At 42.1% G+C, this 14,003-nt stretch overlaps 2 protein-coding genes across 3 annotated transcripts; one reads left to right on the top strand and one right to left on the bottom strand.

Moving 5' to 3' along the window:
* Positions 1-235: 235 nt before the first annotated feature.
* proser1 (proline and serine rich 1) lies at positions 236-8,602 on the bottom strand. Of its 2 annotated transcripts, XM_086012802.1 has the most exons (12): positions 7,995-8,602; positions 7,843-7,908; positions 7,662-7,730; positions 7,397-7,491; positions 7,187-7,280; positions 6,895-7,005; positions 6,629-6,730; positions 6,344-6,422; positions 6,124-6,216; positions 3,203-4,547; positions 1,696-1,840; positions 236-1,188 (listed from the first exon to the last, which is right to left on the bottom strand). In XM_086012802.1, exons 1-12 carry the CDS (start codon positions 8,037-8,039, stop codon positions 1,063-1,065), a joined length of 2,370 nt encoding a protein of 789 aa, XP_085868928.1. In that variant the 5' UTR covers positions 8,040-8,602; the 3' UTR covers positions 236-1,062. The 2 variants fall into 2 exon arrangements, with proteins under 2 accessions (XP_085868928.1, XP_085868929.1); XM_086012803.1 differs by lacking the exon at positions 6,124-6,216.
* Positions 8,396-13,700, top strand: vps36 (vacuolar protein sorting 36 homolog). The gene is made up of 14 exons (XM_086012804.1): positions 8,396-8,988; positions 9,109-9,177; positions 9,297-9,367; positions 9,516-9,630; positions 9,826-9,915; positions 10,353-10,439; positions 10,596-10,628; positions 10,815-10,892; positions 10,974-11,108; positions 11,196-11,261; positions 11,354-11,418; positions 12,330-12,414; positions 12,537-12,613; positions 13,389-13,700. Exons 1-14 carry the CDS (start codon positions 8,893-8,895, stop codon positions 13,468-13,470), a joined length of 1,149 nt encoding a protein of 382 aa, XP_085868930.1. The 5' UTR covers positions 8,396-8,892; the 3' UTR covers positions 13,471-13,700.
* Positions 13,701-14,003: the final 303 nt, after the last annotated feature.

Below are 14,003 nucleotides of genomic sequence, written 5' to 3' on the forward strand. Positions count from 1 at the left end.
GCTTCCCCTTTAAACAATATATAAACACAAATCCAATACGCTTTAAAAGACTACGATTGTGGCTATCATGTGACTTGAATGATTGTTCTTTCCATCTTGTCTACATGTGTGAAGTCTCATGACAAATGACACACAGCTGTTGGCATCATCTCAGCACTAATCACTCCTTGACACTCATGAAAACCACTCCTTGAAGTCCCAGTTGACCGCATGAACAATAGCAAGTACAAAGTAATGTGACATGTCAATTTTATTACAGCACATTCAAGAAAATAAATCAATTTTGGTATACATCTCTGTGATCAAATGTAAGAACCTTTTTTTTTTTTTTTTTTTTGCTGAGTGTTCCCGTTTATTTCGTTAACCTCATTTTCATTGGCTTTGCACAGTTATAACGCGGCATAAAACACAGAAGTTACAGCATCCGGTGCTTTACTGGCAAAAGCAATGAAACAAATTCGAATCCAATTAAACAAAAGACAGTGTAACAAAAGGAGAAGAACTCTCAAAGTAAGTAGGTATTAAAAATGTAAACTGAGGGACATAACAGTTACAACACTTTGCATCCAAAACTGCTTGTGTAACAGCAGCAATTAGTGTTTCACTCACTGAAATAACAAGCAATTGGAAGCAAGTCCATAGCAGGATAAAATACGACTGTAGAACTCAATACAGCATGTGTCAGTATTTGATTTCATCGCTGAATTAATGAGAGCAGCTGTCAACAACTACCACAAAATATTTCATCATGCGTACATGGCATCATGTATCCGTACACATTTCATTTTCACTTAATTCATGTTGGTAAAACGGGCGAAAAAAGACAACAATAACATTAAAACTACTCACAGCCGATTCAAAAAAACAAAACAACAAATCCCCCCCTCCCCCTCCATATTTACATCTGTTCACTATGACTGACGCGCATATTATTTTTCACTCATTTCTTCAGTTTTCAGTTCGGAGATGAAAACAATTTGCTGATGGTCCAGACAAGGCATTGAAAGGACTGGTCAGCATGTAATCACAGTAGACGAACGGGGCCAAAATGAACGGCAGGTATCACTGCCAACCCAACTGGGGGTGCAGGCCCGGCTGAAGGGGGAACGGGTTTCCTGGACCTGCCGGGTAGTTGCTGAATGCATTGGCCTGAGGAGGTAAGCCCTCCAAAGCGGATGTCGGATGAGCCTGCAACACGAGAAAATGTGATCAAACTAACATAGCGACGGGCTACTGCTAGTTCCTGTGCATACTCGTAAAAGTTTGGGCTTCCCGGTGACATTTCAGGATGAATCTAAAATACAAAGGTGAACTTCTAGGCCTTTCTGTGACTCATCTCTGTCGCAACGACACTTTTAAGACCGTGGGCTCTTCCTTCAAGGAACATCTTGTTTGAAGCCTGGGGGAGGTACTGTTGATCATTTTTTCCGCGTCATCTTGGTTTCAGACTACTTGTAATTGAACCAGGCCATTTCGTGCTAATTCTACACACGAGGGAGAACAGGAAGTTGCGGAAAAAGTACTAAAAAACTGAACACTTAGACATTCGAACAGTTTGGAGGAGTTCAAATTAAGTTGACCTGAAAATGTTATTATATCGCATTTTAGATTGCTCCTGAAATTTCACCCAAACGGTAACTATCCCGAACTTTTTGTGAGTACCGGTAGTGCATGAAACTGCGTGTGTGTGTATACCTGCAGCAGGGCAGGTTGCATAGCTGGATTGTGGAGGCCACTGAGAGCAGCAGGGGAGGCGGCAGGAGAGAAGCCCGGGACACCAGGGAAGGACAGCAGACCCGGGAAGGCGCTGTTTGCTGGAGCCTGGAGGCCACTGCTCAAACTGGGTTACATGTGCAAAACCCACAATAATCTATTAATATCAGACATATGCTGTACTGTATCACCACATCATAAGAAATAAGATACAGTCATCGAATGGAGTAAATATAGCACAACAGTGACGCCACCCAGAAATGGACGTCCTTCCAAAATTGAGGAAAATACGAGAAGTGGTCAGAGAGGCCGCTAAGACGTCAACGGCGACAATGAAGGGCCTAGTACATGTGTCTTCTTCATATTTCTGGGCTGTGGCGTAGAGTGGCGAGACGAAAGACTGATCTTGAGAAAAACATTCGAGAGTGTGTCACGTCAGTTTTTGGGTGTGACCTAATGGAATCGACGGGAAAATTCACAGCTCGCAATAAACAGAGGGTAAGACTACCTGAGACAAAGTCCACACGTTCCACCTAGGGCACAGTACAATCTGCAGAAGATATGGCTCCACTTGAGAGACGGTGGTTAGAAATAGTCGAGCCACCGAGGCTCAAATGCCAGGTTTTGTGATATAAACAGTTGCAGTTCCTTCAATTTTTGTCAGCCTATTCGTAAAATACTGTTTCCCAAACTTTATTGGGCAAGGCACATACCTGGATTTTATTCCATGGCACACCACCCAACAAATTACCTCACCTCCTTTTTTGTTACAACTATTTTCTTGGTGGTTTTAATGATGTGCCGTCTTATGATGTCACGCTTACTTTTCCACACTTTATTGAACATTGAAACATACAAACTCTCAACCCTCAGTCAGGTGGAGCGGAGCTATGACGTGTTTGACGGAAGTGGTCGATATGGCAATTTGTTGTCCATTCTGGGTGGACAGAGAGTTGTAGGGCCACGAAAGCTTGTAGAGCATTTTCAGGGGCCCTGGAAATGCGGAAGTTGCAGTTGGTTCTGAGTGTCTAGGGTTCAAAAGTTGCGGTCAAAAGACGTCCTCCACTTAAATATGAGTGAGATGTGTAGTACCACATGTCCCCAGCAGAGGGCGCACTCCCTGTATGGTTGAGATTAGTATTTGGGTTTCGGTCAGTTGATAGTTTGTAATTTTCAATGTGAAAGTACATGTTTAAAAAAATGTGACCTCATAAGACTGCGCACCATTAAAACCGCCAAGGATTTAACACATAAAAAAGAAAAAAGAAGGCACTTAGATGTTGAGAATTCATGTGAGCAGAGTGAAACATTTAGGTCCACCAAACGTTGAGCCACGCCTGGAACTGCTTACTCGGATTAAGTGGTTAAGCAGAGGTTAATTATGTACCTGCTGCCATCAGGTGGAAGAGCATTTAACTATTCTGCCTGTCATCAGACATCATCTCTCGTTGGGAATCACTGGTCTAACCCCAAAAAAATTGTGACCTACCCAGGCTGGAAGTTGGAACTGAAGGCAGATGCAAAACCGGGCAAAACCGGCGATGATGCTGGGACGCCGGCTGCGGCCGCCGCCGCCACTGCCGCCGCTTGCATCGGTGCCACCGACGCAACGGAGGATGGAGCGGCTCCCGGTAATCCCATGAATGAAGGCAACACGGGGCTCCCCGCACTGTGCCCTCCTGAAACTCCCAAGCCCGTGAAAGCGGCTGGGCTCGGACCAGGCGGAAGGCCTGGGAATATAGACGGAGCAGATGTGAGGCCGAGCCCGAAAGGAGAGGCTGCGCTGGCTGCAGCGTTGGGAGCCAGGCCGTGGTAGATGGAGTTCGCGGAGGGGTTTGACATGTTGCTCGATGAGGGGATGGACGTAGGAGGGAGGGAGGAGGAAAGAGCAGGAAAAGGGGACAGGCCCGGGTAGTGCGGCGGTCCGGGGCTGGCAGACAAAGCCTGAAGGCCGCTGATGGCGACGGGACTGGCCAGCGAGACTTGAGGAGAGCCCGGTGGGTGCGAGAGCCCCAAAGAACGGGCCAGCGCAGCCTGGCTTGATCCCGGTACCACTAGCGGGCTAAGAGATGGCGTGCCGGAGCGAGACGCCCCCTTGAAAGCGGAGGGCACCGGGCTGTTACTGCCGCTGCCGCCGCCGTGCCTGTTCACGGCTGCACGTTGTTGCTCGTGCTGAAGGAGTCCAGGTGGGCCCATGGCGGCCTGAGCCTGGCCAGAATGGGCAGGGGACGGTTTGGGGCTGGGGCCTGGGGTGGAACTACTGGGAATCACTGGAGTGGAGGATCCGGGGGTGTTAGGTGGCGTTTCGGAGGGGGCGTAGCTACGGATCACCCCCCCAGGGTGGTTACCTGCTTGTGGGTGTGTGCTATGGAAAGGGTGGTCTGTAGACTGGGCAAAAACCCTCTGCTGAGATGAGCCGATGGAGTTCAGCTGAGATAGGACGTCGGGGCCGCTGCGGGAGGTGGCGGGAGTGCCTGGTCGGGAGTGAGAATGGAAAGGGGACGGGGAGAAACCCCCACTGCCAGGAGCAGGAGTTCCACAGGGGGTCCCTGAAGGGGTGTGGCCTTTAATGACGGAAGATGGTGTTGGTGTCGCATGGCCGGTGGGAGTCTGCGGACCGGCTTTGATGACTGATGGTGACGGGGCGGGAGACGGAGAGTTGTGAGAGGGCACCATGCCGGGAAAAACAGGAGTGATGGGAGTTGCGGGAGGTGGCTGAGACGGGGAAGCTTGCGCTGGGGCGGGGGTGGACGGGGTGGAGCCATGAGGAATTAGCAGCGGCCCGCTGTTGACTCCTGGTGTCGTGTTCTGGGGATTGCCTGGTTTGGCGTAGCCTAATGATGAGAAGACATCAGGGTGACTGTCATTCCGTCATCGCGTGACACGACTACACTTTTGAAAATCACAAATACAGTGGTACCTTTACTTACGGTGGCTTGGTTAATTATTTGCTCTCTGTTGCCCGCCAAAATTTCAACAGAACAAATTAACCTCCCAAGGCAAGGTACCACTGGAACGTTAGAATGCAACACTTACAAAAAAACATAAAAAAATAGAAAGATCAAGGTAGAATAGAGAGAGATTCCCCACGTGCAACTTCAAAGCTTGAAATATGACCTTATAGCTTTTTTTTAGGGAGGCGATGGGGGGGGGGGGGTATCTTAGCATCATAGTGGGTTTGGCAATTTGACTATTAACATGGCTCACATCTTGCACTTTGTTTGAAAATAACAAAAATAGAGACTTCATGCCTCCCCAAAGGCCCTGAAACATGGATTTCAATTTGAGGAGAGAGAGGAAAAAAAAAAAAAAAAAAAAGCAATGCGAGTTAAAAGTCCCCTCATGAGTCGCAAGCATGAATCCGGAAAGAAGACCAGTAATGGCATTAGTCTGCAGCTATTTGCACCCTAAGCAACCAAATGATAAAAATGAGCATCCACATTGACTGACCAAAAAACACAGCACATTGATGCTTATTTCCTCAGATACCTTGACTATGCTATTACCATGTGTCGTGTCTCTGCAGCGTAGACATGGCATCTGTAAAGCTGAAGTTCACCGGGACTTTAAGTGCTAATGCATGCAAAGCGGATAATTGATGCTTCTGATTTCTCCAAATACTTGGAAATCAGTACAAATCCCGACATTAGGAACATCAAATAGATCCTTCCAAAACAACCAGAGGGAATAGTAACGAGGTATATAACTTTCTGAATAACGTGTACTTGTCGGAGTAGTTTTGATGCAACATACTTCTTTGCTTTTACTTGAATACTTTTGTTCAGAAGAAACACTACTACTTCACTCAGAAGTTAGTCACAAGTTACTTAGCAGTTAAGTTTTCTCACTGATTACTTACTCAAGTAATTATTTGTAGGACTACTTTTGACTTTTACCCGAGTAATATTCTAAAGTACGAGTACACGTGAGTAAAATTTTGAGCTAATCTAGCCACCTCTGAAAATAGCAATGTGCCCTTCATTATACGCATCTCTCTTTTCACTCACCAAAACCGCATGACAAAAGGCATCCGTGTGATTATTAAGGATGCACTGTTAATTTGAAATTGGAAGGATCTGTTTGATGTCTGTAATGCTGGGAGTGATTTCCATCTCCTGGTCATTCCAGGAAATTGTGACAGTTGGCAACCTATGCACTGTATTGACATTAGCGCTAAATCAAATGAAGAACTTTACAGCCTTAAAATGTACTAGGGGTTGTCATTTTCTGGTCATTCAGTGCACCTGAAGTAAAAAAAAAATAAAAAATAAAAAAAACAATAAAAAATTAAAAAAGCATATTGTGCACATGATAGCGCATTAAAGCTGCAGAAGCGCAGGTAAGCAGCATGCCAGCTTCAATAGGCCTCTACTTGCTCACACACATACAGGCTTCTCTGGTGAACCGTACCTGCTACTTTGTGGGCAGAGTTGTAGGGGGGAGGGGGCACATTGGCCGTTATGACCCCTCCCATTGAAACAAGGCCTGCGTTGTTGTACGCACCTGTGTAGCAGTTGCAAACACAGTATTGTACAAACAATATCTGACTTTATGCCCACCACTCAATTGTATTGAAGCCTTTTTCGTCGTTAGTCTACAGCGGGGGTTAGCTTTGTGTGTGGCCGCTTACTTGGTGCAATGGTAGCATGGGGTCTGCACGGTGGGATGGGGTAGGGCACGGGCCGATGAGGGTTGTAGCTTGAAGGGAACTGCAAGACAAGTCACGTTCAAAATGGAAAAAAAAAAAAAGGTATTCACTCATCAAGCTGTTCTAATTTTGGAGTTCTCCAGTGAATTAGGAGCCACAAAACAGACAGAAAGGGATCAGTGGTACCCAAAGACATTTTGTTTTAGTTAGTCTCCTAATTTTCAACACATCATATTGATTATACCATTCCATTATTAAGGACCTTACTGGTTTGGAGAGTCCGATTATCCGAGCGGCAATCCCTTTCCCATCCGTACTGTTAGAAGTGTCATCTTTCTTCTCTCCTTCTTTCTTTAAGGGAGGGATTCCCTGTGATCGCAAGGAGCACACATTCAGTGATCTGGTTCAACCAATCATCAAATACCAAATAGATACACTCAAAATAAGTCAAAGAGAAGCTAAGAATATACATCTGCATCTTTGTTTAAACTGGGAGAAACATTTTTATAGAATCCAAACCTTACGGGACTTACTGGGAATGTGCCTGTAACGAGACTGGGTCTGCCTTTTGGATAAGGATTTCCTGGTATCATACCGCAGGATGAGATCATGGCTACAGGAGCCTTGCAACCCACCTTACACACCTGGTGAAAAAAGCAGTCAGGGAATTCAGTTTGTTAGCAGACGTTACAGGTAACATTTAAAAATATGATATATCTTGAATTATGTTAGGAATAAAAAACGATAACCAATCACTTATCCGATAACAAGATGGAACAAAATGTCTATTTAAGTAAATTGTTGATTTACTGTTTACATCAATACCTGTTCCAGAATCCTGCGAGCACGCTTCTTCTCCGACAAGTGTATACGAAACAAATCCTCTACAGGACGGTAATTTGGGGCATCTGCAATATTCCTGCAAAGTAATGGAGACCAAACGGCTTATGGGGGAATCTAGAAATGTCATGCCTGAAAGAACCGAACAGGATGATCTTCCAATACGCCCGGTGTTATATTAGGTGATGCACTCACAAAGCGATCAGCTCCAAGACAATAAGTCTGTCCTTTGAAAAGGTGAAGCAATTCAGAATGTTGGCAACTTTGGTGGTGGGAATTGCAACCATTTTCTACAAGAAAAATGATCCTCTGTTAAACATGGCAGATATGACAGAAAGGCAAGACCATGTGTTTTACTTCTTTCCAGCATTATAATTGTAACTTCATGTTACTTCTATTCATTTTTTGAGATGTCATACACTACACATGGACAAACCATGTTCTATAAAACATTACTTACATGCTGCAGAGCTTTTACTGCTTTAATTTGAGGTTCTGCCCAGGAGAAGTATTTCAGAATATCCATGACCTGCAAAATGGTCAAGAAGACATTTTACTATATTAGACTGCTTAATATTGGAGTTAATGAGCTCCCCCTATTAATCATAATACAAATGCTATGTAACAGTGTTTTTCATTACCTGTTCGCTGGAGAAGTATCCATGAACTTGCTCAATGGCTTTAATCCGCTGATCAGTCAGGACACACTGAATAATACATAAATGGACCAATCATATACCTTAAAGTTTATTTGACTGTTCATCACAATTGTGTTTCACTAAGCAAAATGTACCTTCTTTATTTCATCTATGACGATGTCAAATGATTTCTTATCCATGATGATAAAATTAAAAGATCGCCTGTTTTTAAATGTGCCACATGCGTGCTAAATCCACTACTCACAGTAGCGCTGATATCGTGATTCACGATAATTTAAAATGATCTTAAGTATGTAAAGCCAAATAATCCTGGCCTGAATATAATACAACAACGATCATATTCCAGAGCATTTAATAATATTAGTATATTTATGGTACTTCTCATTGATCTTTCGCGACACAACTTTCCTTTAGTTGGAACAATGACTCCCCCCTCCAAAAAAGGAAAAAGAAGCAACAAAGCCGAGTTCAGGGCACAGCCTGCCTGCATCACATTCCTAACAACAAGCTAGTCAACTTTAGCTGCCCTTTTTACGACTATTGTTGAATTAAAAGTCGTCATGCATTTGGAAAAAAAATGCTTGATCGTCCGTCTAATTAGTTTTCTTCTAAACCCGATACGAGAAATTATTAAAATATTGGCACAAAAAGTACAAAATTTATTTTAAAAAAATGCGACGGGGACGATGGCTCATATGCTAGCTTCCATTGACAGCTGGCGCTAGCCAAGACAACACGGTCAAGGACCTCTGCAAGGCAGCTCGACAAAACGCCATGTAGATAATTGCATAAAGTGGGAATATTTGACAGAATATAAATTATAACTTGGAAATATACTTATATTTTTATTTTTAATTCGAATTATTTCATAATGTATGTACAATACATTTTTATTGACCAATGTAACTGTATAATATGATCTTTTTATAACAGGCAGTGTCAGAGCCCTCTTAAATGGCGTAAAAACAAGAAGTAAACATAAGATCCTAGTGATTTTTAGTAGAGAACGAGCTGACTCGAGTGTCTCGAGAAATGGATCGGTTTTCATGGTCAAACGGTCTTTTGGAAATAAATGAGACTTTAGTAATACAACAGCGAGGCGTCAGATTGTATGATGGTGACGATAAGGTATAGTGATTCTTCCTTGCATGCTACGTTCAATCCTATCCATAGACAAGATAAATAGTACATAAATTTAGCGTCAGATTTGGTGTATTGTCATGAAGTTTGTTTCTTGCACCGATATAGGCTAAACTAGACGTTGGAATTGTGTTGCTGAGCACCCATCGCTTGATTTGGAGGGACGGTAAAAATCATGTAAGGGCACAGAAAATTTGTCTTTGAAAAGGTTGTGCGTACATAATGTAAACACGACATGAACATACTGTGGCGTTTTTGTATCGAAGGGACATGTGAATGTCTTTTACTTTTGGCAGGACTGCTGCATTGCGATGCCATTGTCACAAATCCTATTTTTTGAGGAGCAGGCTGCAGGAATAGGGAAGAGGTGAGTCACGTGCACTGTACAATACATACTGTAATTGTGTTTTGCTTTGAAGTGGAAGTGGCATTGCTGTTAAATAACATTCAATTTATTTGCCTTCAACTCTTATTTGGACCCAGCTGTTAGTTGTATGTTTTGTACTATGTTGCAGTGCAAAAATTGTTATACACCTGCACCCAACATCAGCCAACAAGGAGCAAGGTCCCTACCAAAACAGCAAGTTTTCCTTCATCAAGCTCTCTTTTAAAGAACATGGACAGATTGAGGTAAATCCCGCACCTGGCTGTCGCTTTAAAGTGGCTCTGGATAGTCACCTAGCCTAGCAATTATTTACTTGTTTTTTAATTCCACAATTGATGGCCGGGCAGGCACTTTGGAAATCCAACTTTTGCTGTGCAAACACTTATAAAGTCAGTGTTCTATAATATGTCCGCTTTATGGTGCTTTTTTTTCATCTACAGTTTTTCAGGAGGCTAAGTGAGGAGATGATTCAGAAGAGATGGGAAAACACACCTGCTTCCCAACCCATTCCAGCAGGAGTGAGCTCACAGGTTCGAACACCCCTCTCATTTCTTTCTCACGTGGACTTTTTCATGGAGGCAATTTAGAATGTGACGGCTCCACTTTCTATTTAAAATATGTCCCACAGGATGGCAGTGTTGCTTCCATTTCATATGCAGACTATGCAGAGTGTTGGAACCAGTCCCCTTCATACAAATGAGTTAAAATGAAAGTTGCATGTGGTTATCACTGATCACAATTTATTTTCCATACTCTTTGGTAAACATCAGGAACCTCCCCACCGCCAATGTAATTACGCTCATGCAAGCAGTGTTTAATAGTATGGATTTTATGAAACAATCGCCACAAAATCTGTCTACACACATTTAGCCAGCCGCTGATTACAATTTGTTCCCTGCTCTCTTGTTTCCTTTACTCTGAAAATGTTCAATTTTTTTTCCCTTTCCTTTCTATTGTGGTCTTGCAGGCAGGAAGGACACGCGCAGTCGGGATTGTTGGCATTGAGCGTAAGATAGAGGAGAGGAGGAAAGAGACGGACAAAAACATCTCAGAGGTGTTTTAAAATATGTTGGATGACGATGTTAAAGTGCGGTGTTCTGGCCAAAGTTGGAAAAAAAAATGCACTTACAATTAATTGATCAATTCTTTGAATATTTAATTTAATTGTGGCAATTATGCTTGTTACACATTGATTTTATTTCTTTTTTAGGCCTTTGAGGATCTCAGTAAGCTGATGGTAAAGGTAAAGATTCAAATACTCAATTTGTATCTCTTGTTGGTTTTTATTTTTACGATATTAACAATTTGTTTTATTCTTCAATTGGTTACTGTTTTTTTTGTTTTGTTTTTTAGTTTAATGCCTCGTAACTCTGTATTTAACTCTTCCTCTAGTTGACTTTACAGAGTGTGTGTCCCCTATGTCAAATAGGCCAAAGAGATGGTAGAGCTGTCCAAATCTATAGCTAACAAGATCAAAGACAAGCAAGGGGACATAACAGAGGATGAGGTGATCACTGGAGCTAATCAAGTTGGATGCTTGCACATATGACACACCCATGATAGCATGTTGTTTATTTCTACTTTAAAGACGATACGCTTTAAGTCCTACCTTCTGAGCATGGGTATCGCTAACCCCGTCACCAGGGAAACACATGGCTCTGGCACACATTACCACATGCAGCTGGCTAAACAACTGGGAGATATGCTCCAGGTCCCTGTGGAGGTAAGCATTAGGTACCGCTAAGGCCGCCATCTTGAATCCTTACTCAGTTTATCACACAACCCTTTCCGCCATTTGCTACGTTTTCAGGAACGCGGAGGCATGATGGCGTTGTCCGAGGTGTACTGTCTGGTCAACCGGGCTCGAGGCATGGAGGTAATCCAATCATAAAAACAAACACAACCAAAGTCGAAAGCATTTCGCTTAGAACATAAAGACTCAAACAGAGTTGTATCTTCTTTTGACAGCTTTTATCCCCAGAAGATTTATTAAATGCATGCAAGATGTTTGAGTCCTTGAAGCTCCCACTGAGGTGAATTGTGTTTTTTTTTTGTTTTTTTTTTGTTTTTTTTTTGAAGATTTCCCACCACACTTCCCACATAAGCTGGAAAACCACATAACTGTTCATAGGTACAAGTTAACTGAGCTAGCTAAGTAACAGCACCACTGTCCTCTGTTTGCATGTGTTAATATTAAAGGTGCTACTGACAAGCCAACTGACTGGATGCCAAATAGCATAACTTTTATTAGCACTGTTACAGAGGGAGGGAGGAGCAAAGAGAGGATTGTATGTATTACTATTCAAAGAATTAAAATGACAAAAATCAATTTCTCCATGTATTTTACACATTGTTTTTCCATTTCATATCAAAGTTAAAAAAAAAAAAAATAAGAACAAGGTCCATTTTTTGTATTTTTAGTACTCACCATAGAAGGCTTGAAAATACATATTTATGTATAGGTGCTGCTGTATCAAAATTATTTGTTTCCCCCCATAAATTAGTAAGGTTACAATATGTATTATCCATACAACGCATTCCTCTTTTGCTGTGGCTCAACATTTAAAAGGCCTTTTTAACATTTGTTGGTTTGCTCACAGACTCTTCCAAAAAGTGTTTTGCTTCTCTTTCGTAGAAATTGCATTAAAATGTCTGAAAAAGTTTCATTTATCTTGCCTGGCTGGTAGCTCAGCACCACCTAAACCTTTTATCACCCCTGCTTGACCTACACAAAAGAACCAGCCAGGCTTTTCCTGTCAGGCTTCCTGTTTTTGAAAGAGTTGACCACTTCTTGTCACTTCCTGGCATTTTGCACCAAACTAGATCTAATTAGTCTTACATACTAGTCATTCACTTAAATGGCAACAAATGAAAATAAAAGAAAAATAGCATGGTTATATTTTATAGTATTTTATAGCCTTACACACACTTCTGCCATGTGCAGGCTCCGTGTATTTGATAGTGGCGTGATGGTGGTCCAGCTGCAATCTCACAGCGAAGAGGAAATGATCGCCTCAGCGCTGGACAATGTGAGCTCCACTATATTCGAACGCTCCTTCCTGTTACTCCATAACATATTGGGAAATAAGTCATTTTTAACCCACATGTTTTATGTTTTTCCCTTTATCCCCCCTTTGGTGTCTCTTAACAGGTGTCAGACAAAGGGTCCTTAACAGCAGAGGAGTTTGCTAAACTGTTGGGTCTCTCTGTACTTCTGTCTAAGGAGCGGTAAGTGTGCAATATCCAATTGAGTGCAATGGAACCTTCCTCTATAGAAGAAACTGTGACTCAGTGTTGGACGGCCATCTGCCTCCACCAGTTGGGCTGAGATAGAGAAGAGGGACAGTAGGCAGAGAGAGCGATATATAATTTGGGAATTATGAAGAGTTAGGAAGCAGTGTGTACAGTGTTTGTATTGGCAATAAAAATGCTACGGTGATTTAGCAGTATTAATAGTATTAGAGCTACTAAATTAGTGGTAGCGGATGTGAACGTGGAAAAGGAACGACAAATGTCGTCCTATTACAATGGGGTGGAAATCAAATATAGTGACACACAGTATCATGTTCATCTCGGTAAAACTGAAGGTGTGCATCATCACAGAGACAAAAATCTTAACTGAAAACAAAAAATGTTCAGTGATTTTTTTTTTTACTTTTGTGACATGTATTCTAAAAGACAAGTTGCAAGCGAAGAAAAACGTTTAATGAGAAGAGCACGTAGACTGTACGGACCAGGAACAGTGGTCGACTGCTAATGTTAGCTAGCTGCTAGCATGCTGTCCCCTAGCAAGTTAGCTTCTAATTTCTTTCTTCCTGTACAGTATACAATATTTTGTCAGTTGGTATTAAAGGCAGAATGACAGCCTGACCCTGTCAATGATTTCAACTCAATTACCATTTTTTCTATGTATGTTTGATGATTATATGAGGAAAAGTGGTATCGAAAATAGATGGTTGATGCCTTTTTGTTCACTCTATTCTATTTGTCCTCCATGTTGCAGTTTGCTTCTGGCGGAGAAGATGGGCCACCTTTGTCGCGATGACTCCGTTGAGGGTTTGAGGTTCTACCCAAACCGCTTTTGAGGTTTTGCACCAATCCTGGATTAAATAGATATGTATCAGAACCGTCACGCAGAATGACTCTTCTCTGTGCACTCTCTACTTCTCATCATGTTCAGAACTATTTTTGTGTGTGTACCAGTTGTTGTCAAACCAAAGTGTACACAATTGAGTTCACAGTATATCAGAAAGGAATGTATGAATAAATGTGTAAGAAATAATGTTGTAAATAAATGCCACCTGGGCCACTTTTATGATTGGTGTATTTACTGCTTGGGTCACTTTCATTGCAAGAGAAGCTCCTTTTTCTTTTTAAATATTTCTCTATAGGTAAAATCAAACTATGCAAGACACAGTGATTAGATTTGCCTGTCAAGTCAAATTTATTTATTCAGCCCTTAATCACAAAAAAAGTCTCAAAGGGATTGTGCATTGTTTCAAGTGCAATATCTGAGCGTGCAAAGATGAAAAGTTAAATGAATAAATTATTGTATGACCTTTTCTTCTTATTGTAAAGAGGTACATCCTTCAGTACAGATCTGTTCTGAAAAGCAGGT

Source organism: Filicampus tigris, chromosome 17, assembly GCF_054856515.1.
Source record: "Filicampus tigris isolate MCC_2025a chromosome 17, RoL_Ftig_1.0, whole genome shotgun sequence".
Lineage (NCBI taxonomy): Eukaryota > Metazoa > Chordata > Actinopteri > Syngnathiformes > Syngnathidae > Filicampus > Filicampus tigris.

Bases quoted from the DNA above. Each gene is read 5' to 3' on its own strand.
- vps36 (XM_086012804.1), top strand. From the start codon at position 8,893: ATGGATCGGTTTTCATGGTCAAACGGTCTTTTGGAAATAAATGAGACT. The intron at 9,178-9,296 runs GTAAGGGCACAG...TACTTTTGGCAG, and splicing joins GGAGGGACGGTAAAAATCAT to GACTGCTGCATTGCGATGCC. The intron at 9,916-10,352 runs GTTCGAACACCC...GTGGTCTTGCAG, and splicing joins CAGCAGGAGTGAGCTCACAG to GCAGGAAGGACACGCGCAGT.
- proser1 (XM_086012802.1), bottom strand. From the start codon at position 8,039: ATGGATAAGAAATCATTTGACATCGTCATAGATGAAATAAAGAAG. The intron at 6,423-6,628 runs GTAAGGTCCTTA...CTTGTCTTGCAG, and splicing joins TAATCGGACTCTCCAAACCA to TTCCCTTCAAGCTACAACCC. The intron at 4,548-6,123 runs GTACGGTTCACC...TCTCATCATTAG, and splicing joins CTCTGCCCACAAAGTAGCAG to GCTACGCCAAACCAGGCAAT.